The sequence below is a fragment of the Penicillium odoratum genome, assembly GCF_028828045.1.
Source record: "Penicillium odoratum strain IBT 22623 chromosome Unknown utg000006l_segment0_segment0, whole genome shotgun sequence".
Lineage (NCBI taxonomy): Eukaryota > Fungi > Ascomycota > Eurotiomycetes > Eurotiales > Aspergillaceae > Penicillium > Penicillium odoratum.
The window spans coordinates 2,028,849-2,051,811 of record NW_026643148.1 but is presented as its reverse complement, the minus strand read 5'-3'; the positions used below and the strand labels follow the sequence as shown (position 1 = coordinate 2,051,811).

Genomic DNA, 22,963 nt, shown 5'->3' with positions numbered 1-22,963 from the left:
AACGTACAATTGTCAATATCTTTGGTTTCTTTTTGGGGGGGGGCAATCTGCGATAAGATCGATATATAACATCGATTTGAATGTTGAATAGTTCAATTTGTTGAGGGGTAGAGAATTCTTTGTTTCGCGGAGTTTCTTCAATCTTCGGGATCTACGGCCCCCTGATACATACCAAACCACCCGGTAAACATATCCGCTATCTTAACCCCGAGCCCAAGTGAGGGCTCAACCAAGGATTCAGTCGCAGTGCAGAAAAACACCATAGCTTCGGGGACCGTTCATTGATCACCATGGGCTCTGTATCAAATTTTGCAAAGGTTAGTATTACATCTCATATCACTTTATTGTGTGGAATTGCGTCGTCAGCTATAAGGCAACAACCGGAACAAATTGACTGACTGCTTTCTCACAGACCATTTTGGTACCTGCAGTAATTGCTCTATCGGTCTATCTCCTTTTCACCGTTCTAATCATTCCATTCTTTCGTCGCTATCACCAACGCTACTCCCAATACCTCCCTCTACATACCATCTCGGCACACACCGTTTCGCTCCGAGATCGCGTGGCCGATGCAGTAATGCGCTTTTTTCTTCCCTCATCATGGCGACGAGGGGCACATTTAGATGATCATGAGAACATCGATATCGATGATGACGAAGGGGAGCTCATGGTCGGCATGGGCATGGATGCGGCCCGGCGAGAAGCCTTGGACCGCCATCGCAACACCGTTACAGATGATCAATCTCGGCTCAGTCGAGACTTGGAGGAGGTTTTCATGGATGACAGTGATAATGAAGGCAGTGAGGGCCGAGACGGTTCGAGATATCGACATTAAAGTTTTGGTTCAGGCCTTGTGTACAACTCTATGGTCATTGACGGTGTTTTCTTCCCCATTTGTATAACCAGCGATTCTTGAAATTTTCAAGGATGCACATAGCGTCTTATAGATACGAACACATTTTCTCATCTTTTACATACTTTGGTCTGTCCAGGTTTGTTGTCCTCGGCAGACAGATCTACATACGCAGAGTGCATGGGGAATACAACACTGATCATTGTGATCCAAAAAAAAAAGCCAAGCAAGTGTGGCATCTACCATGTAGAATATTTTATTAATCAATCTTGGGGATCCACCGACTTTTTAGCCGTCCTTGGATCTGTCAATCTGTTGATCGACAGTGTCACGGCCCCACTCGATGATCATTGGGGAAGATTTTTCTTGCAGCAGATAAGAGTCTAAGATTACGTTGCAGGGTCGAGGGATTGTGGTGAAAGATATAATTCCATTGGTATCGTAAATGCTATATTTTCAGCGTGACCTATGCCTTCTGAATGGCAAGGTGTAAAAGATATGAACAATTGAAAAGAAGAAACCATGAGCGCGTCAAATCAGGGGAATACTTTTTGTTCCCGAACACAAGCCCTTTACTTGCGCTGGCCGTAAGCCTTGGTGGCATAGTCGCCCTTGTGAACGATCAGGTCCTGAGGGCGGTAATCCTCACGGCCGGAGAAGTAGCTATCCAAGATGTCCTTGGTACCGTTGGCGTAACGAACCTGAGCATCGATAGAGGTACCGGACATGTGGGGGACCATGGCGTTACCACCACCCCAGGGGTGCTCAGCGTAGCGGAGAGGGTGGTCCTTGGGAGCGGGCTGGGGGAACCAGACGTCACCACCGTACCCGCGGAGGTGTCCGGACTTGAGGGCCTCGGCAACGTCCTCCTTGACAACAATAGCACCGCGAGCAGTGTTAACCAGCCAAGCACCTGATGAACTGTTAGCAATTCTGAACTATGGCCACTCGGAATATCTCAGCCACTTACCAGGCTTCATCTTGGAGATCAGTTCCTTGTTGAACAGACCGCGGGTCTTCTCGTGCAGAGGGCAGTTGATGGTGACAACGTCACACTGGGCAAGCATCTCCTCGAGGTTCTCAACACGACGGCAGCCAATCTCTTTCTCAGCCTCGGGGCTCAGGGGCTGGTAGTCGTAGTAGAGCAGCTCCTTGCAGTCGAAGGGCTTCAGACGGCGGAGCACACGCTCACCGATACGGCCAACAGCGACGGTACCGACAACCTTGCCCTCCAAGTCGTACTCGTTCTTGGCGACAGCAGCAACATCCCAGTCGCCGTTGCGGATCTGGTCGTGGGCGGGGACGAAGTTGCGAACCAAAAGGAGGATGGTCATGACAACGTGCTCAGCAACGGAGACAACATTAGAACCAGTGACCTCGGCGACAGTGATACCACCGTTGGTCTTGTTGGCGGCGTTAAGGTCAACGTGGTCAGAGCCAATACCAGCAGTGACGGCAAGCTTGAGCTTCTTGGCCTTGGCCAGGCGCTCAGCGGTGAGGTATCCAGGGTGGAAGCTATTCAGGTTAGCGGATGAAGTATGGAAATTTCGCAGTGTGTGACGAACGGAGTAGTGATGATGACCTCGGCGTCGACCAACTCCTTGTCGAAGGTGGAGTTTTCACCCTCCTTGTCGGAGGTGGTCACCAGGGTGTGACCCGCATCCTCGAGCCACTTGCGAAGACCAAGCTCGTTCTCAGTGGTACCCAAAAGACCGGGCTGCTGCTTGGAGTGCTCGCCACCCTAAAACATGGATTAGCAAGGATCTAGGAATGTCAAAATGGACATGTACTTACGTCGTACAGAACCAAAAGAACTTTACCCTGAAGGGAGGCAGATGCGGTTAGCGTACGTGAATTGGCAAAAGCACCAATCGGCTTCGCAAAGGTGGTGGGGGCGGTAGCCTTTAAACCTCCCGAGAGCAAGTGGATGGCAGGGCGTCGCAATTGACAGAGGGATCGAATAAATACCATTTTGAAGAGTTTATTAAATCAAGTTTGATTAAAATGTAGGAGAAAAGGATAATCTGTGGGAAGTCAGCAATTTGCATTATATATCAAGGAAAAGATAAGTCGATGAAGTCAGAGGTTGGATGAAGTCAGAGGTTGAAGGTTGGAGCGGGGAAATGTGGGGAAGCGTTATAGCTATGATTGATTTTGGCTTACCTTTAGGGGGGAAGAGTATGTTTGTGTTGGAATGAAGAGAAGAAAAGACGAATCTATTGGGTTTGGGTCAGTTGTTATATAGTTTCCCCCCCCCTTTAGTCACTTAGTCCCTTCTCCAATTGAGCCCCCCCTCTTTCTGTACTTTACACAAAATAATCCACCTTGCGGGAAATCCAGAAAGTCCAAATCATCAAAGCGGGACTCGGGACGGGAGAGTAGCCGGATGGGGTACGACACTGTGGAACTCTCTCCGCACGAGGGACAAAGGAGGGGGAAGGAGACTCTTGTGGTTCGTCCTCTTAGATTGTAATTGTCATGATCCTCGTGTTTCAGCCTGTTCATGCATTAGTGGGATACCTTGTTGGCTGTACCTCGAGTCTCACCGAAAAACTACTAGTAACACGGTCTCGTCGATAAATTTCCTATGGCGTGCGGGGTACCTCACTTTTGGGACTAAAAGCCACATTATCGGAACTTAGCTCTAGGTAGATTTGACCATGATAGTAAATAACAGACGGAATCAAACCCGGAAGTCGAAGTGATAACGGCATTTGCAAGAGACACATATACTAGTATACTAGTTACACGTTAGCAATGTACAATCAGCCCACTAGTAGTCTACCCCTTATCACTAACGCTAAGCTACTTTAGTACTTTCCCCGCAGGAGGGGTTGCTGACATAATGAGGGGTAGCTCTGATCAGAAAGAAACAAAGGAACAAGTAAATTAAGTCAGCATTGACAGGATCTTGGTTCGAGCCTTAACTTCAATTCTGTTTAGCTATTAAAAGACGCCGTGTATCCACGGAGCTTGAGCTGATCTCCGAGTCAATCCCGTCTTTCCGCCGAACTTCGGCCTGCTAAACTTCTCCAACTCCAGACCCGCTCACCAGCCAATCTTCCCTGCTTTGGTGAGGAGAGTACTTTTGTTGGGGATTTCGCCCTCACGGGTCCACCATTGATTGCGAAGACATGCCAACCGGGATGTTTTGGAGTCAATCAATGGGGTTTTCCTATCTTGCCAAAAGAGGAATTGAACTGCGCGCACGCCTTTTCGTGCTCTCCATCCCCTTGTCCGCCCTAGATTGAAACTTTTTATTATCATTGCTCTGATCAGCTTCAAGGAGACATCGTTCCAAATTGCGAAACATCTATTACGTACCGCCAACCTGAAATACCATACATGCGCGAATAAAAGATGGACAGATGTCTGTGATTGACAACAGCGTCTGCCCGTCCCATCTCAAAGTGGTGGAATCAAATATGGACACAACAGAAATGCGTCGCTATGAAGCTGAAGTCGAAAGCTGGTCATTCTCAACAATGGGGCTATGTGCTAAAGCAATCTTGTGGAATGATGGCTAATCTTTGTTGATCTCTAGGCGCTAACCATTATTGCCCCGATAAACCGCGATCGGCAAGCCCCAAGATCATGATCCTCCTGCATCACTGTCACGACAATACTGTATTCAGATTCCAAAGGTCAAATTGAAATCTGACATGGAGCAGGTGGAAAATCTTGGGGGCATCTATCTACCTTGCGAGCCTTGAATAGCGTACGGGTTACATACGACGGATCGGGTTGCGCTGCCATCTCTAGATAGATGGTGGAAGCTCCTTGGGATCGAATGATATGGAAACAGCTCGGTGGAATACTACGTGCATATTTACGGTGACTGCTGTAATTAGAAGCAACGAAAACTTTCATCCTAGCAAGAGCTGGAATCAAACATGGGATGTATCAATTATGCCTGTTCTTACCGAGTACTTCAAAGGTACATTGTGAATGGCCTCATTTGCACAACCCATCAATCACCTACCTCGATATTCCGCCCCATAATCGATTTGAAATAGATATGACTTGATATCCTGATACAGCGAGTACGTAGTCCAGTTAAAAAAGTTTCAAAAAACACAAAAAAAAAAACATATTATTCCTCCTGTGCCTTTTTTGGTCACTTTGAGGAGTCTGCTCTTGAGTTGATGTTTCCCGGTACTTACTGCAACACCATTAAGTCCCGTGAGCTAACCTGTTTGGTCACATGTAGTGCCAGCTGGTGGGAGTGTTTACCACTCGACCACACGGATGTCAATCCTTAATTCTATTCCCCTAAATCTTCATATAAGCAACCGCTAACTTTCTCCCCTATAACCAAACTCCTACTCCTGTCAAATTACCACGTTACTGGTACTTGGATAAGGTACGTAACGTTAAAACGGAACCAACAAATCAAGTGCGGCAATTCCTAATCTTGCTAATCTCCGCTCCGCTCGGAGATTGATGGTTTTGGCAATTTTGGGTCGCGTCCGCTTATTTCCCATCAAATTCGAACCTTTCTCTTTCATCCATCCATAATTACCCTACTCAATGAGATTAAGACCAACAATTGTAAAGTCGCTTGTGCGCGGCTGCAGTGGGCGCGCCCAAACCACCAATTCCACCCGATTATTGTCAGGCACCTCACGCCGCCCAAGCAGGCTTCGCGCTCGCCTCGAGATTCCTCCTCCGTTCCCTGTCACCAAAACGTGCCCCGAGCCGACATGCGACTGCCCATCGACACCATCCATGCCGGAAGGACTGCCGATTGATCATGAGCAAGCTTTGAACGGGACGATGGTGGCGTATGCGCAACAGCTTTTGATCTGTACTGGGCAGAGAGACTGGACAAGCAAGATTGAAAATGACGGAGAGAATACGGGCTGGGGTGATCTTGTTAGAGGCCTCAAGCGCCTACTCGGTCGCGGAGGTCCATATCTGGATGTACGCCAATATCCTGATCTTCTCTGCTTGAAGCATTCGCTAACCTTGAAAACAGCCGTTCAATAATGTTCTTGTCACTAATTCCTCCATCACCCCCGCTGCGAGTACCCGCGCCACCGCCTCCGCATTCCTATTCCCTAGCTTCAAATACATTCCTTCTATCCCCGTTGAGATACTCTCCTCTCTGAACACCACCGACTTGACCACCTTTGTTCGCGCATTTCTCCTTCCTGAGCGACTACATGAAATGCACTCGTCTTTGCCCGAAGCCAAGCAAGCCGACATGACTAGGGCTCCTGAATTTGCGTCCAACTTTACTGGCATCATCGATATTGAACATTCGCCTACCGTTTTAATCTGTGGACACGGGGGTCGCGATATGCGCTGTGGTGTCATGGCCCCTGCACTCGAGACCGAATTCCAGCGCGTTCTTCAAGCTCAGGGGTTTACCTCCACGGATAGTGATGGTACGAACATCGATGATCCCAAGCATGCCCACATTGGTCTGATCAGCCACGTTGGTGGCCACAAGTATGCCGGTAATGTCATTGTGTATATCCCACCGAAGATGACAATGGGAGGCTCAGAGCCTCACCCGCTGGCGGGCAAGGGGATCTGGTATGGTCGCGTCGAGCCCAAGCATGTGCAAGGCATAGTAGACGAAACTATTCTTGGGGGCAAAGTACTTACGGATCACTTCCGTGGTGGCATTGACCGGAATGGAGACATTCTACGGTTATAGACCTAGATCAAGGGTTTATTAATATGCACAGGCTGTATGATTATTTGTATATAAATAGATCTCAAATAGACAATCGCTTTGATATACATTTTTGTCTCATTCATGTCAATTTGTCAATATCCCACCATTTATAGGTCATTCATTGATCATTAGTTAAATGAGATTTGATGACTTGAGCGGCTTATCTGGATATGACGCTAGTCCCGATAGGGTTTAAAGCTGCGCGGGCTCCGGGGAAGTTTTGAAGATGAAGACCGACACTCACCTCAACATTAAAATGGTGCTGGAGCACCTACCCTCATATTATATTCTTTAAAGCATAATGAGATATTCATCATCATGCAAACCCTCTCCCGAATTCGATTAACGCCTTTAGCCGCGCAGGCGAGGTTCTCCCGCTCCGGCCGACCTTTCGCTCTCTCGAATACCTTCATTCGCCTCGCCAGCACTACAAGCCCCCGCAAGCTTGATCTTCCTGCCTTGGACAAAAAATGGCAGGCTCAGTGGAAATTGGACGCGACGTCGCCGCAATGCACTAGCGAATTAGAATCCGAGCCTAAGCCGAAGTCCTACATCTTGTCGATGTTCCCTTATCCCTCGGGCACATTACATATGGGTCATCTTCGCGTTTATACCATTTCAGATGTATTGTCACGGTTTTATAAAATGCGTGGACATGATGTCCTCCATCCTATGGGATGGGATGCCTTTGGATTGCCAGCAGAAAACGCGGCGATTGAACGCGGCGTGGATCCTGCTGAATGGACGGCACAAAATATTGCAAAGATGAAGGCTCAGTTAGGGAGTATCTCTGCTGAATTTGACTGGGACCGGGTATGTAGAATTCCAGGTGGAATAAGATGACTTGCCACAGATAACTAACATTTGAGCTTGTTAGGAACTTGCTACCTGTGCACCGGATTTCTACGAGCACACGCAACGGATATTTCTGATGCTGCATGAGAAGGGATTGGCGTACCAAGCCGAGGCTTTAGTCAATTATGACCCTGTCGACAAGACCGTGCTCGCTAATGAACAGGTGGATGCCAATGGATTCTCATGGCGGTCTGGAGCCAAGGTCGAGAAATTAAATCTCAAGCAGTGGTTTTTCCGTATCACGGACTTTAAGGAAATGCTATTAAAGGATCTAGACTCACTTGCTGGGGGCTGGCCAGATCGTGTCCTATCTATGCAACGGAATTGGCTTGGAAAATCGAACGGTGCCAAAATTAGGTTCCCGGTGGCCGTTCATGGTACAAATGTACACGTTGATGTCTTCACCACCCGACCAGACACCCTCTACGGTGTTGAATATCTGGCACTCTCGCTAGACCACCCAATTGTCTTGAATGCTGCGGAGAAAGACGCCTTGCTCCGTAAGTTTTTGGATGATGCATCACAACTTCCTCCCGACTCGAAAGCCGGTTACCGCTTGAATGACATTGCAGCAACCCATCCTTTGCTGAAAATTGACAAAGAGAGCCCACAATTAGAGAGAAATATCCCTGTCTTCGTTGCACCCTATGTCCTCAGTGATTATGGCGAGGGTGCAGTCATGGGTGTTCCCGGTCATGACGCCAGAGACATGGCTTTCTTCAAGGAAAATGCGGACCCTGAGTCAATTCCTATAGTCATTGAGTCAGAGCCATCTCAAGGAAACAAGAACTTTGTCTCCGCCCAGGACGCGAAGGCCTTTACGCAGGAAGGTTTCCTCACCTCGCAGTGTGGAAAGTACCAAGGCTTGCCCTCCAAGGAAGCTGGACAGCAGATTGTCAACGATCTCAACAAAGAAGGACAGGCCAACTTCGTGGAAAGCTGGCGGTTACGAGATTGGTTGATCAGCCGGCAACGGTACTGGGGTGCACCTATCCCTATCATCCACTGTGGCGAGTGCGGCCCAGTTCCTGTGCCAAAAGAAGACCTCCCCGTCAAACTGCCCAAGATCCAAGGAGAATGGCTGAAGGGCAAGAAGGGTAACCCCCTTGAATCATCCGAGGAGTGGCTTCACACAAGCTGCCCCATCTGTGGAGGGCCAGCAAAGCGTGATACAGATACCATGGATACTTTTGTGGACTCATCTTGGTATTTCCTCCGTTTCCTGGACGCATCAAATAAAGATTCCCCTTTCTCGGCTTCTGTGGCGCGGCCAGTAGATGTCTACATCGGTGGTGTGGAGCATGCCATTTTGCATCTGCTCTACGCTCGATTCATTTACAAGTTCCTTGCGCAGTCAGAATTGTTCCCAGCCTCCACTCCCGGGGAACAATCTGTATCAGAGCCTTTCAAGATGCTCTTGTCCCAGGGCATGGTTCATGGCAAGACCTTTACAGAGCCCTCGACGGGTCGATTCTTGCTCCCGCACGAAGTGGATCTCACAAAACCCGACAAGCCCTTGATCTCAGGCACTCAAATTACTCCTAATATTTCATTTGAGAAAATGTCAAAGAGCAAGCACAATGGTGTTGACCCTACAGTCTGTGCATCCAAGTATGGTGCCGATGCCACCCGTGCACACGTGCTCTTCTCGGCGCCTGTGAGCGAAGTCCTGGAGTGGGACGAATCCAAGATTGTCGGTGTTGAGCGCTGGTTCGGCCGCCTTTGGAAGCTCGTGATTGACACACAGCAAACCTTGGCTGAGGCGTCTTTCGCTCTTCCCGTGACCGATCTGAAGAACCCTACCGGTCACGTCGTATCTCTACCTCCGTCCCTCCAGGACCTTTCTGATTTCGACGCGGACGCTGTTCTCGCGACTCATAACACTATCTCTTCGGTCACTAGCTGCATTGAGAGCAACCCCTACGGCTTGAATACCGTCATCTCGGATCTAACCAAATTGACCAACGCCTTGTCATCGGCACCCCCATCCTCTCCTCTCGCCCTTTATCTATGTCTTTCTGCCCTCCTTCGCCTCCTGGCACCAATTGCACCTGCACTAGCCTCCGAGTCCTGGGAAATACTGCATGATTCTGCTCTGCAGTCTGATCCTACAACTTCTCTATCATCCATCTTCTCATCTCCCTGGCCAAGCACGCTTCTGACCCCCGAGCAAGCCGAGGCTCTATCCTCCCGTGGTGGCCAAACGATAGCAGTCCAAGTCAACGGAAAACTCCGCTGTGCTGTTACCATTCCACGCTGGCCGTCCTCTGAAGAAACGCCATCCAAGGGCAAAGTGGCTCTTTCGAAGGAAGAACAAGACTGGATCATTGATCGGGTCTTGGAGAGTACTGAAGGCAATCTGTGGCTGCGTGAGAAGAACGATTGGGAGAAGAGGCGACGAGTCATCGTTGTCAAGGGCAAATTGGTGAACGTCGTGTTCTGATTTAGTCGTTGGATTCAACCTGGTCACAACCCGGTCACTCCATCCTTCACTGTATTTATCATTTATATAGACCTGTACAATATTCGTATTTTTCATCTCCAAGCTGAACTAGGTATCAAATCCTCTACGACATACTTGAGTACACCGCAGACTATTTGTGCATACGTGAGAATATGTACCGTTTGAAGGAGCATCCAGTCCGCGGGTAAGCATTCAGCTTTAAAATCTTCACATGAAATACACATTCTCCTGACTGTAAACATTTCAACATGGAATTGACATAGATTACTGGTCAGGTTTGAAAGTCATTTGTTGTGACAAATTCCGATAAACTGTCTAGACGATCAAGTACAAATTGTTGAGACTCAAGTTCAAGATCCAGACTAATGATAGGAAGACGAGGTTTTAACTTCTCATGAACGAAAACATATTAAATGCCTCAAGCTTCAGGCCTTCAATGTCATCTTCTTGGCACATACCGTTGAGGATTGATCTATTATGCCGCAGTTCTCAAAATTTACTAGGTATACCATATGTGGCGTCAAGTTAAGTAGCACCATCAGTTGCAAACTCATTTTTCGATAGACTTTTCCAAACTATCTTCGACAGTCTTCTGGTATATCTAGACATCCTCCCATTCCATCCCAGCAACAAAAGCTCAATCGATGTTACCTTTTTGCAGTGTACTAGCTTTGAATCTCTCACTTACTTCCCTCAGCCCGACGCGGTACGGCAAAGCAAGCAGCCTCTTAACCTCTTACGGTGCGATCTGGTTAAACACTGCACTTCCCCTTGTTGCCAAGATTTAGATAGAGTTCGTCTGTGCGCGCCCCCGCTCTGGCCCGACCCGCGACCCATTGAGATGACCAATTCCAGCTTAGTCTGCATTCAGGGGTGTAGGCCATTATGTATATTGTTCACGATATTGCTTATGTGTAAACAGTAATGTGGAGAACACTTGAGTTCATTTGAACGGTCGAAGTATGTTTCAAATCAGGCGAACGTTACTATGTACTCGCAATATATATATTGTCAAGGGTTCATCCCCTACAACGGATACATATGTATATGTAGAAATCACACCGCATATCAAATGTACCTATGTAACTTATATATGTACTAGTCAATTGAAAAAGCTAGAAAGAGCCCGAGAAAATCCAGAAGGAAAATATTTGAATGAACCAGGCAAGGTTGATACAGGAAGTTCAAAACTTCTTAACATGAAAACCGCACAGAAATACATCGAACAGGAATACATCAAGGCGTAGATTGCGATCAAAAGATATCCGAATTGTTCGAGAAAAATGGTAAAAAAGTATGAGTCATCAGTTAGCCCCAAAATACATCAACAGTCCTGTGAAGAAGACACGGAAATCCTGAGAATCCCTCGATGGAATGGTGGAGGAGAGGGAGACAGGGACTGGATCGGTGGAATCAATGACACGACGGGACTGCTTCTCGTTCTCATTTTCTTGCCCAATAATCCCCTCACCAGCGTCAGGAACTATCTTGCCATCGAGCAGATCGAGGAAGCTCCCAAGTCGAGGGAAAATGCCAAAGGGCGCCGTCGCATTACACAGTTCAACCAGTTTCCACCAGAGCGATGTTAAACTGTGGTCGTCCTTGCTGTTCGCCAGCCGCTCCTCCATTTCCATTGAAGAGACAATCGCCATCATGAAAAAGACCAGCTCATCGTCAAGCTCATCGGTCTCAAGGCAAATGACCTCTCCCAAATGGTTCGGGTGAGAAAGCCGTTGGAGCGGTTCTTGGCAATGGCACTCTGCTTACACTATACGGGGAATTGACTTGGACGCGCTTCTTAGACTTGGTATGGGGTATGACTGGCGACAGAAATGAAATATGATGGAGAGAACTTTGATGGCGGCGGAGGAAAGTTGTGAGGGTAAAGGCTTAGAAAAATACAAAATTTAAATCTCTTTGACCCTAATATAGTGCGATATCCTGGCAGTTCGGTATGTTGCTGCTTGTTGTATCTGAAACGCTGTTTCGATCTTTTGACAATGCGATAGTATGTATTATCTTGAAAAGCAAAGTATAGAGTAAACTTGTTCTGTTTTAAATGAAAGATAATTTGTCCATTAATTCTATGAAAAATATGTCTTGGTCTCTTATTAGCTCTTTGATCCTCAGCATTCACCGAAAGGCAAGCCTGCACGCTGGACATTGGACCATGCATAAATACAATTAACAAATGCAAACGAATTCATCATTGTCTTGGCGCCCATTATCCCAGGAGTCCATCATTTTGTGGATTCAGAGGACGAGAAGGTTACCAACGCGTGGTACGAGTTAGTCAAAGGCCACAGGCATTGCGCAAAGGTGACAGCACCCGCGACCAAGAGCAGATAATACGCAATTGTCCAACCAATGTTCAGGTGATCGCCAACAATAGCTGACTGACCGTCTGAGTCTTCTTTGCCGCGGGTCATCGGTGGACTGATAGTGATGCCAGCCTCCACGCGTCCCCAAACGCGTGGCAATCCACACCAGTTACAGAAGCTGTGAATCAGGATGACGGCCAGCAAGGAGGAGGTACGCAGATAGATGAAAGTGGCATACCAACCAAATACGGTCGTGAAGCCAAATTGGAAGAGCGATCGCAGCAGAGCGGCCAGCGCGGGAGTGTCTGGGTGAGTGAGACGGAATTCATAGAAATGGTGAACATGCGCAATGCCAAAGTATAGTGGCGAGACAAACACAATGTAACCCGGGGAGACATGGGCCAGCAGGTGCAATGGAATGATGCCGGATCGAAACATGATCTCCTCAGTAACGGGTCCCTGGTACGGTGTTAGTTTGATATCAACTTCCCCACAGGAAAACCCAAACGAGAAAGAAAAGGACTTACAGCGATGTAGTTTCTCCATCCAATCCAGCCACCTAGGCTTTCGGAGAGTTTACTATATCGGAACCAGAATCGCCATTCTCCCTCGACGATTCCTCGCTCATAGAGCGGGCCAATGAATAAAATGGCAGTCAGGAGCAGGCTGCGAGCGATATCGGCGACGCTGATAGGCCACCAGCCCATCAAGGTCACTGCAGCTCCTAGGGAAGAACCCCCCTGATTGACAGCCAGCCAAAGGACCACCAGTGTAGTCAGGATGCAAGAGGCGGAGACGACGCGAATGCGCGCGCGGATCACCGATGGGGCATCACGGCTGAGGCTGGGAGATGGCCGCGTGGCCGGTGACAGATACAAAGGCACCACATAAAGCAAAGTAAGGGCGACCTAAATAGTCAAAGTTAGGCTACTCCTTATTCGATGTACAGTAGGTCATTTACCGAGAGCAGTGCGACTGTGTTTATCGACAGGGACGGCTCATCTGGTCGGAGTTAGCTGAGCTGTCGGGAACTTTGAACTTTGCGGAGAAAAAAGGGAAGAAAAACTTGAAACCAAACTCACCCTGATGCTTGGTGTACAGACTTTTGATACTGGCAAGAACGCTGACAGGAGCCATATCTAGTCAACTAGAAGGCGATCAGAGCGTTATGGAAGAATCAACTCCAAGATGTAAAATTTGGTATTTTCAAAGAAAAGGAAACGACAGTCTTTGTTGAACCTGACAGAACGTGACAGAACGAGAGTGTATAATCAAGGATAAATGAGTGGATATTGGTACAAGATGGCATGACATGGTAATAATACAAGTATTGTTGGTATTTGGTTGAACCCTGGAACAACAACATCATTTCCAAGGTTAAACCAAGATACAAACAGTGAGCAGTAAACAGTAAACAAGTAAACAGTAAATAGATCCAATGTAATCATCATGCTAGGGTTCATCAGTAAATCGGTGATTCAGTCCAGAACACATGGACCAAGCGTCCACGAGTACCAATATGATGCAGCAGCTGCAGGTCCCCCTGACTCTACTCATTTCCCTGAGTCAATGCGAGGGGATCGTGGGCTTAATTCTCCGATTCTCACGAGCTTCAATTCAATAACGGGGATAGGATCCCCCCATATTATTTTTAAATGAAAATCAGTGAGGAAGCAAGTTCTAGTGTTTTCCCCTCATAAATTGTTGGCGCTAAGATTAGTGACAACACATTGAGATCCACTGGGGCTGGACCCGCCTGGATCGCGACATTTAAACACTGGGGACATTTGACATTTTCACCAACAGATATAGAATATCACGGGTTTAGTATATAATGAAATTGGAGTTAAAAGTGTACTCGTATATTGATTATTATCAAAGACAACATGACCCCAAAGACTACTCCGTGTCTACTTAAGGTAGAGAGATACAAGGAGTGATTGGGCCGTGCAGACGTGCATAAAGCCGTCGAATGATAGGCGAAATGGACTTGTCTCGGGTTTTACCCTCACCGCTGGGCAACGAAATTCCTTCCCCCCTTGATCTGCCAAATGTCTCATCTTCTTTACTCCTGGTTGTTTTTCAATCCTTGTGCGCCTGTCGTTTCTCTTTAATGACCCTGTTCATGCTTGACGCTCTTTTAATGTGCTGAAACGATTTCTCTCTTTTCTAATACCCCGCTGATTATCTCGTCATTCTTTTTACGTTCTTTTTTTTTTTGGTCCTTTGCCAAACTCCACTCGTTTCTAACCGTTATAGACCGGTTTCTTGATATCAGCGTGGGATCTCACATTCTTTTTGTCCCAATTCAATTAAGGAAAACAAACAACTCGGGTTCAACGTCATTGTTTATTGATTTGGGTTTTACTATCGACTCGACTTTGACCATTTCGACTTGGCTGTTTACCATATCCCATCCCGACTTTGGATAATGCTTTAATTGTTTCAATATGCCTGCACACGCCCAGTCTACCTCCCCTCCTCCTCGGAGGCGGAGGGCTTTAGAAGAGCGCAGTTCCGCTCATACCAACGAAAGATCCCCAACGCGATCTGTACACAGGGTTCCAACTCAAGAAGATGTTAATGAAATGTATATGGCAACTCCATTTCCAACCAAACCAGAACAAATCTTGTTGCCTATGCCTGGGAAAGGCCAACAGGAATATATCTCAAATACTGGCCTCAGATATGCCAATGCAGGTCCTTCATCATCGACCTGGTCGCCGACATTTAGCCATGGGACCCGGAGCAGCATGCGAGAGCAGTCCGTTGGTGAGTGGGACTCATCAACAGTGGACCCCGGCAACTCGCCGCCGCAGATGTGGGATGAAGACCCGACATCAAGCAAATCGTCTTTGCCGGACTTTCCATCAGCCAAACCAGACAATTTCCACTCTGATGGATCGGATGCCGAGTTCTCAGATGACGACTTGATTGTGTTGCCTACCGCCACACCGACAATTAAAGCGGTGGTATCAGAACCGCCCACGTCTCTAAAGTCTGAGCCGGAGGATGCGTCAACTTTGGGCTACTCGAGCCCGAATATCCAGCCCATTGGAGCCCCATCCAGCCCTAACTTCGTCACCCTGGATAATTCAAGTGCGAACTTCCTTCCTCGCGGCCCAGATTCAAATTCAGATTCCGATCCACGCACTGACTCGCTGTCATCGTGGAACTCACGAGGAACCGCCGTGAGACATGCTGGTGTGCCACAATGGATATTTACAGCCTCGTCAGAACGACCGAGCATGTCTCGCTCGCCGTCGTTTCATTCCAGCCCTCCAACGCAATCGGTGGCGTCGTTCCGCACGGGTTCCCGACGGCTGTCAGGAAGCCGATCACGGTCTGCGACGTCGTCCTCGCGCAGCCTTCGGTCGGTGTCAGACATCCAAACCGCCATGGATAGTGGTGTCCCGATTCAATATGCCCGCATTCGTGGTCCATCGTCAAGCTCTCGAGCAGAGACCTCTGACTCCTCGGAGCGCGACTTCACCCCAGGCCCGGCCTCTGGTCGTTGGAACCCTCACCTCTCACGGGTATCGTCAGTCTGGTCTGCCGAGGGATTTTCTGACCAAGCTGTCGAGGAAACATCAAGCGCGGATTCCGAGCTTGCAATTCCATCCTCCGAGGCACTGAATTCAAAGACCAGTAAATCCACCGTCTGGCTGGTGAATGAGGCAGATGATGACGAGCATTTGGACAGCCTGACAAACCTCCCCACCCGCAATGGGTTTCCCCAAAGCCTGTCCTCGGGCTCCAAACGCAGCAACAGCTTGCGGAGTAACAGCATGCGCAGCCTCCGCCCGGGCACCGCCTCCAGTACTTTGATGCACATCCTCCCTAGCTGGGCGAAGATCTACTACCGAGCCGATGCTATCGGAGTCCACCCGACTTTGTCAATAAACAGCCGGCCATCCTCTGCTCGTCCGGGAACTAGCAACTCCAGTGTCTACAATCTTGTGCCCCATCCACTCAATATTCCTCGTCCCCGTTCTCCACAGCGCCCTCGCTCACCTGAACGTGTCCATTTCGCCCAACGACGAATTGACAGTGACCCAAGAGACCCGCGTGCCCACTGGGTCCCGTCTCCAGAGCCGGAAGACGGGGAAGTTGTCGGAACTCATCGTCACCGATTACGGCACAGTTGGTCCCCGCATCTCTTCCACGACCGACGTACCATCCAGCACTCAGCTAGTGTATGGACGACTCCTTCATTTGACTCGACGACCGAACCTATCTTTGGTCGGAGGAACATCCAGGTCTACTCATTTTGTGTGGGATTCATTTTCCCCCTCGCCTGGATCATTGCGGCTTTCATCCCTCTTCCGCCTAAACCTAAGATGGCACCGGAAATGATTGAATCTGATGACGATGTGGAAATGGCTCTTGAGTCCCAGTTGATGGGCCTCCAGCAACGACGATACAACAATACCCGATGGTGGCGGAATCTGAACCGGTGGATGATTTCCCTTGGAGTTGTGATAATCGTCATTGTGGTAAGTTTCTGCTCTTTCGTCTGATATATTAAGCATTGATTTCTAACATCATCCTAGATCACACTTGCTGCTATTGGCACAACCACTGGCTTTTAGTTCTAGTGCCCTGGACTTGCTGTTCTACACGGAACCTATACTTTTTATCAACACTCTTTCTATACTACGCTCTTACGACTTGGCTCTATCTGATATTTGCATTTGACACATTCTTTTCATCCAAATTCGGAGACACGTTCAACCATATTCCCCAGTCAGACTTGATTTCATTGCCATTTCAACGACAACAACCCAGACATGTTCTTCTTTTCCTTAACGCCCTCTTAACCTACGAGATTATTGTTTCAGACATTCTTTTACCGGACTGATGATTTATCTATTCTCTTCGCTGAACATTCATTGGATACGACCGCACGAAACGACTATATGCACATACATTATTACCCCTTCGATGTTTGTGACTTTTTTTCTGATTTGTCTTCGTTTGAGGCTTTTCTCCTCAGCACCTATGTCCTCATATTACCTCATATTTTCTTCATTTCTTCGCGCTTGGCACCGACGTGTTGGATGCACATTGCTTGGATTCCTTCCTGTGTTTGATATTTGCTTATGTAAGTCACTTACACTTGTATTAGAAAGACCATGTCATTATTATTATTCTTAGTCTTGCATTATCTACATTGAATCATGTTTGATTGCACAGGAGAAGTATCTTTTAACCCCGAAATACGTAATGCTTTTACAGTAAATTCAACAACCAAAGGCATACAAAATATTATCAGATAACTCAGTCTTGATTCAAAACATGATTACGTCTTTCACGATGAGCTTCATCTATGCAGATGCGACATAAACCGATGATGTATCTCTACAGCTTACGGCCAATTTTCTGCTCGACGGCAATCTTAAGTTCCTCTCCGCTGGGCATGGTGACCACACTGCCACGACGACGTCGAGACTCAATCTCCGTCATGATCTCCTGAACGGCCTCATCAAAGTCACGCTCAGGATCATTCGGTAGACCCAATGTCGGGGCTCCAACAGCCTCCTGACTGACGGTCCGCATAACATGAGGCCGGTTGCGACGCTTCAGGTTGGAGACCAGAACGGCCTTGAGTGGGGAGAAAGAGGCGAAGGCGACAAGCGATGTAAAGGTTCCGATGATGCCGTAGAAGTAGACACGAGACCAAACGGCCATGGAGTCACTGAAGCCAAGGATGATGAATGGCATCACTGCGAAACCGAGAGTAAGCTGAGTAGCAGCCCAGCTGAAGATATCGTAGTAGCGCTTGGTGGGCATGGGCTTGGAGCCGTCGGGGGTCAAGAAGAAAGGGCGCACATAGCGACGGAAGTCTGAATAAAGAGTGAGTAAAGCGCCGAAGTACGAACAGACGCGGGTGATACATACTCTTGGCCACAGTCTGGATAAACGAGCCGAGCACAAACGTCATGTAGTAGCCCGGGTAGAAGCCGTGCCAGAGAGCGCTGGTAGCGAAGGTTGCCATGCTAGCGCGGAATCCAGGCTTCTTACCCTTAGGAGTGACACGTAGGTAGACATAGTTGCGCAGCCAGTGGTTGGTATTCTTGTTCCAGCTACCTAGGTAGGCGTGCGAATTCTGGGCAGTCTCCAGACCCCAAGGATCGACGTTCTCCAGGCGGTTCCAGAACACCTTGCCGGACTTGGCATCAAAGCCATTGTAGCCCAGACCGGACAGAATACAGGCACCCTCTGTGAGGGACCAGACACCGTAGTACTTCAGGCGAGAGGTGAAGCCAAGCAAATAGACAGTGACTATGCGGCGCGGGAAACCGTACTTCAAGAACTCGTCCGACAACACGAAGTCAGTGTTGAAGATTCCACCCAGGTAGACAAATGCACCGATCCAAGCCAGTCCGACCATGGCCTTCTTGAACGCCGGGGTACCGCTCCGGGGAATCTTGCGCTTCTTGCGCGTCGCAGGCACCTTGGATGGATCAGTGCCCGGTGGGGTGTCAAACAAGGTGGTATCAAGCCAGCGACGGTAGTCGACATATTCAAAAGAGGGGCCGGCAAACAGCGACGGGAAGAATAGGACATAACCAGCGTAGTCCAAGATGCTAGGGAATTGAGTAATGGCTGAGTACTTCTGGGGATCAGAGAGCTGTTCCTGCGGTAGACGGCCATCATGAATGTTCCAGCAGAAGGAAGATAGCTTCATCACGAGCACCATTTGTGCTCCCGTGATGTCAACTACCTGCGCATCGTCGACCATTTGGCGGTAGATATGGCTGACCGACATGTGTCCCATCAAAAAGATGAAACCGATCCAGGGCATCAGCGAGCCGTCCACATAGTATGCAATAGCGTATGTTCCAGCCGCGCTATACAGGAGTGTCCGAAGTCCATCCCAGAGACCAAAAAGACCGATAATGTAGAAGAGCGAAGCACCGATGATAAAGGCATTCTTTTTCCATGGCTGGGCGTCGGGGATTCGCTTCAACAGAGCGGCCAGTGGGTAGGAGAGGAGGAAGGAGCCGATCAGCTTGACTAGAATTCAGGTTAGAAGCTGTACAATTTTTTCCTGTTGAGAATTACGTACGCTCATCTACCGAGGCGCCTGTGAGCTGCGCAGGGATCTCGAACACTGCGGGGAGATTGTTAGTCTAGGGGTCCAGGAAGCTCTATAGCTCTTCCAATTGTAGGGGAACACCAACAGCTGTCTATATAGGGCAACATGTTGTCGACCTAAGTAGTAGACGTGCGTAACTTCAAGGAAAATTCATGTGAAGAAGTACAAGAAAGAAAAAGAAAAACAAGAAAAGTTCCAGGTCGGGGAGAATGTCATGTGGGACTTGAGAGTCGGACACGCCCAACATTCAACAACTTCACCTTATCCACTTCCCCCGATAACAACAGAGAACGTCATCTGTGCATACCACTTTCTTCAAAGCTTGAATAAGCTCTATCTTTTGCATACCTCCTTGTGATTTGCTGTCCCAGTGCGCCCGGGCGCATTCTCCCCCACCATGGATGTTGTCGTGGCCGTCTCGGGCTACATCTCCAAGATGGTGACGGCTGGCGAGTCAACATCAGGGTCTTCGTCCACCAAGATGAAGATCCTGCTTCTCGATAGTGAGACAGTGGGCATAATCACTGAAACTATCCTCCTCAATCAATAACTGACTTCTTTCGCTATAGGTACCCATTGTCTCGACCGCCATTACTCAATCTGCCCTCCTTAATCACGAAGTCTACCTCATTGATCGCCTGGACAATGCCGCGCGCGAGAAGATGCGGCATCTGCGATGTCTGGTATTTGTGCGCCCTTCTCCAAGCTCCATTCAACTTCTTGTGGACGAGCTCCGAGACCCTAAATACGGCGAATATTATATCCACCTGAGCAACATCATCCGCAAGTCATCCCTTGAACGCCTTGCCGAGGCCGATAGTCATGAGGTTGTCCAGTCAGTGCAAGAGCAATTCGCCGATTTTCTGGTTGTCAATCCAGACTTGTGCTCTATGAACTTGGGATTCCCCTTGAGTCGACTCTGGAGTCATTCGCCCGACCTATGGAATCCGGATTCGCTGCAAAGAGGCACGGAGGGGGTGCTGGCGCTTTTACTATCATTGAAAAAAAACCCGTTGATTCGATACGAGAAAAACAGTCTGATGGCCCGCAAGCTAGCCACAGAAGTTCGGTATCACCTCACGCAGGAAGAGCAATTGTTCAACTTCCGCCGAACCGATACACCGCCGATTCTGCTTATTTTGGATCGCCGCGATGACCCGATTACACCGCTGCTTACACAATGGACGTATCAGGCCATGGTACATGAGCTGCTCGGCATCAGGAATGGTCGAGTGGACCTGCAGGATGTGCCTGAAATTCGACCAGAACTCAAGGAAATTGTGTTAGCTCAGGATCAAGATCCGTTCTTCAAGAAGAACATGTATCAGAATTTCGGCGACCTCGGCCAGAACATCAAGGAGTATGTGGAGCAGTACCAGACTAAAACACAGAACAACATGAATATTGAATCTATCACCGACATGAAGCGGTTTGTGGAAGACTATCCGGAATTCCGCAAGCTCTCAGGCAACGTTAGCAAACATGTCACTCTGGTTGGCGAGTTAAGTCGCCGCGTAGGTGAGGATAGCTTGCTGGATGTGAGTGAGTTGGAGCAAAGTTTAGCTTGCAGTGATAATCACTCCAATGACCTCAAGGTATGTATGATGGGACCCTGTGGGATTTAGAGCTTACTAACCACGCGGTTTACTCCAGTCCTTGCAACGTATTATCTCGTTGCCGAACGTACCTGCTGATAATAAGCTACGTCTGGTGGCTCTTTATGCACTTCGCTACGAGAAACAACCGAATAGTTCCCTACCAATCTTGCTTGACTTGCTGGTGACGGCTGGCGATGTCCCCTCTAACAAAGTCAACATTATTCCTAAGCTTCTTGCCTACCATCACTCTCTGCAAGCGTCACCAGTTGCAGGTGGATTTTCAGATCTATTCGAGTCTACCTCGTTCTTCTCTGGAGCTCGAGACCGCTTCAAGGGTCTCAAGGGTGTCGAAAATGTCTACACCCAGCACTCACCACGACTGGAGGTGACTTTGCAGAATCTAATTAAGGGCCGCCTGAAGGAGATGCAATACCCATTCCTGGAAGGCAGCGGACACACCCGCGACAAGCCACAGGATATTATTATCTTCATGGTTGGTGGTACCACGTATGAGGAGGCCAAGATGGTCGCTCAGGTCAATGCCAGCTCACCTGGTGTACGTGTTGTCTTAGGTGGCACTATGATTCACAATAGCACTACATTCCTGGAAGAGGTCGATGATGCTGTCGGCAGCTGGCCAGAACCCGAACCCTCGACAGCTGCAGGACGGCTGCGTCGAGAGGTTGCGCGATAAATAGTACATAGTATATCCTGATGAAGACTGCATTTTTTCCAAAATGAACATTGATAGAGTCAATTTCTATATCTCTATATGGCGTAACATTAAGTAATGTGGGTCAAACACCCCAGAATATTGCGGAGACCGAGATTTGACCTTCCCACTTTGCTTCTTCCATTATCACCGTCATGGACCAGAATTCCCCAAGGGGAGCTTCTTCTCCAGCTGCCTCCCGTGAACCTCGATTACATCTTCCCTCAACTACCGATCCTCCAGGTCCCCAGAACCCCCCGAAACCGCTCGTATGGCTGGTAGGTGATTCCCCTTCCCCAACCCCACTTTGATTCCATGCGCCCAGCCGGCAACATCGAACAGAACGCAGATAAGAATGCCAATCCCAATACTTAACAACTTCGATAATCTCAGATCTTCGGTGCAACAGGCCACATGGGCCGCTCACTCGTGAAAATCGCTCTATCACGCAATGATCTAGTCTCAGCCGTAGGGCGCACCTATGAGAACAGCCCCGAAGCCATGAAAGAGCTTGAAGACGAACACGAAAACTGCCTCGGCCTTTTATGCGACGTACGCGCTCGCGAAACCGTCAAGCGAGTAATCGACCAAACCATCGCGCGATTCGGCCGCATCGACGTAATCGCCAATTGTTCCGGATACGGCGTGATCGGAGCCTGCGAAGACCAAGACGAATTCGATATCCGCAATCAATTCGAGACAAACTTCACAGGAACATTGAATATGATCCAGCTGTCACTCCCGCATTTCAGAGAGCGGCGCGCAGGCCGATATCTCATTTTCAGCTCAACGTCAGGCGCGCTCGGAGTGCCGGGGTTGGGACCATACTGCGCGTCGAAGTATGCAGTGGAAGGCCTGATGGAGAGTATGTTGTATGAGGTGGATAGCTTCAATATCAAAGGGACGCTGGTTGAGCCGGGTCATATGCGACGCGATGATATTGGGGATCTGGTCTCGCCTTCGTTTATGGCTGCCAACCCATCCGAACATAACCTCTCATCGCCATTACCCCTGTACGGTCATTTCTTGGTGAAGCCTCCCAGTGAACCGTATAATACTTCCACGTCGCCTGCTGCGCATGCAAGGCGCATGCTTATGTGGCTAGGTGACAAGCAGCCTGCTTCTGCGGTGAAAGCAGCCCACCTTGTCTGGGAGCTTGGGCACTGCTCCTACCCTCCTTTACGGTTGATTCTCGGTACATACGCAGTTGAAAGTATTCGGGATAGATTGAAATGCATCATTGAGGAGATCGAGGATTGGAAGCATCTCAGTTTCCCGTTGGGAGAAACACTGCCTGTGACGGGCGATGGCAATGACGGCGGCAGCAATGCGGGATGAGGGGAATCATGAATTTGATCCTCAACTACGATAT

General features: G+C 48.7%; 10 protein-coding genes across 10 annotated transcripts; 6 read left to right on the top strand and 4 right to left on the bottom strand.

Annotated features, from left to right (window-relative positions):
• Positions 1-290: 290 nt before the first annotated feature.
• Positions 291-835, top strand: N7520_009226 (uncharacterized protein; the record flags this gene model as incomplete). The annotated part of the gene is made up of 2 exons (XM_057143160.1): positions 291-317; positions 413-835. 2 exons carry the CDS (start codon positions 291-293, stop codon positions 833-835), a joined length of 450 nt encoding a protein of 149 aa, XP_056992448.1.
• Positions 836-1,425: 590 nt separating this feature from the next.
• fdh (formate dehydrogenase (NAD+) FDH1) lies at positions 1,426-2,824 on the bottom strand (the record flags this gene model as incomplete). Its single annotated transcript, XM_057143159.1, has 4 exons — positions 1,426-1,766; positions 1,824-2,368; positions 2,419-2,594; positions 2,648-2,824. 4 exons carry the CDS (start codon positions 2,822-2,824, stop codon positions 1,426-1,428), a joined length of 1,239 nt encoding a protein of 412 aa, XP_056992447.1.
• A 2,559-nt stretch (positions 2,825-5,383) lies between these two features.
• Positions 5,384-6,518, top strand: N7520_009224 (sucrase/ferredoxin-like domain-containing protein; the record flags this gene model as incomplete). Its single annotated transcript, XM_057143158.1, has 2 exons — positions 5,384-5,776; positions 5,832-6,518. 2 exons carry the CDS (start codon positions 5,384-5,386, stop codon positions 6,516-6,518), a joined length of 1,080 nt encoding a protein of 359 aa, XP_056992446.1.
• A 339-nt stretch (positions 6,519-6,857) lies between these two features.
• On the top strand, positions 6,858-9,837 carry N7520_009223 (leucine--tRNA ligase NAM2; the record flags this gene model as incomplete). The annotated part of the gene is made up of 2 exons (XM_057143157.1): positions 6,858-7,352; positions 7,417-9,837. 2 exons carry the CDS (start codon positions 6,858-6,860, stop codon positions 9,835-9,837), a joined length of 2,916 nt encoding a protein of 971 aa, XP_056992445.1.
• Positions 9,838-11,162: 1,325 nt separating this feature from the next.
• On the bottom strand, positions 11,163-11,510 carry N7520_009222 (uncharacterized protein; the record flags this gene model as incomplete). The annotated part of the gene is made up of 1 exon (XM_057143156.1): positions 11,163-11,510. The coding sequence occupies one exon, from the start codon at positions 11,508-11,510 to the stop codon at positions 11,163-11,165; it is 348 nt and encodes a 115-aa protein (XP_056992444.1).
• Positions 11,511-12,098: 588 nt separating this feature from the next.
• Positions 12,099-13,316, bottom strand: N7520_009221 (CAAX prenyl protease RCE1; the record flags this gene model as incomplete). The annotated part of the gene is made up of 4 exons (XM_057143155.1): positions 12,099-12,638; positions 12,707-13,087; positions 13,141-13,181; positions 13,262-13,316. The coding sequence occupies 4 exons, from the start codon at positions 13,314-13,316 to the stop codon at positions 12,099-12,101; spliced, it is 1,017 nt and encodes a 338-aa protein (XP_056992443.1).
• A 1,313-nt stretch (positions 13,317-14,629) lies between these two features.
• Positions 14,630-16,771, top strand: N7520_009220 (putative serine-rich protein; the record flags this gene model as incomplete). The annotated part of the gene is made up of 2 exons (XM_057143154.1): positions 14,630-16,675; positions 16,733-16,771. 2 exons carry the CDS (start codon positions 14,630-14,632, stop codon positions 16,769-16,771), a joined length of 2,085 nt encoding a protein of 694 aa, XP_056992442.1.
• A 769-nt stretch (positions 16,772-17,540) lies between these two features.
• On the bottom strand, positions 17,541-19,388 carry N7520_009219 (lysophospholipid acyltransferase; the record flags this gene model as incomplete). The annotated part of the gene is made up of 4 exons (XM_057143153.1): positions 17,541-18,025; positions 18,081-19,199; positions 19,252-19,296; positions 19,367-19,388. 4 exons carry the CDS (start codon positions 19,386-19,388, stop codon positions 17,541-17,543), a joined length of 1,671 nt encoding a protein of 556 aa, XP_056992441.1.
• Positions 19,389-19,678: 290 nt separating this feature from the next.
• Positions 19,679-21,573, top strand: N7520_009218 (Sec1 family protein; the record flags this gene model as incomplete). Its single annotated transcript, XM_057143152.1, has 3 exons — positions 19,679-19,792; positions 19,851-20,876; positions 20,935-21,573. 3 exons carry the CDS (start codon positions 19,679-19,681, stop codon positions 21,571-21,573), a joined length of 1,779 nt encoding a protein of 592 aa, XP_056992440.1.
• Positions 21,574-21,746: 173 nt separating this feature from the next.
• Positions 21,747-22,929, top strand: N7520_009217 (SDR family oxidoreductase; the record flags this gene model as incomplete). Its single annotated transcript, XM_057143151.1, has 2 exons — positions 21,747-21,869; positions 21,985-22,929. 2 exons carry the CDS (start codon positions 21,747-21,749, stop codon positions 22,927-22,929), a joined length of 1,068 nt encoding a protein of 355 aa, XP_056992439.1.
• Between the last annotated feature and the right edge of the window lie 34 nt (positions 22,930-22,963).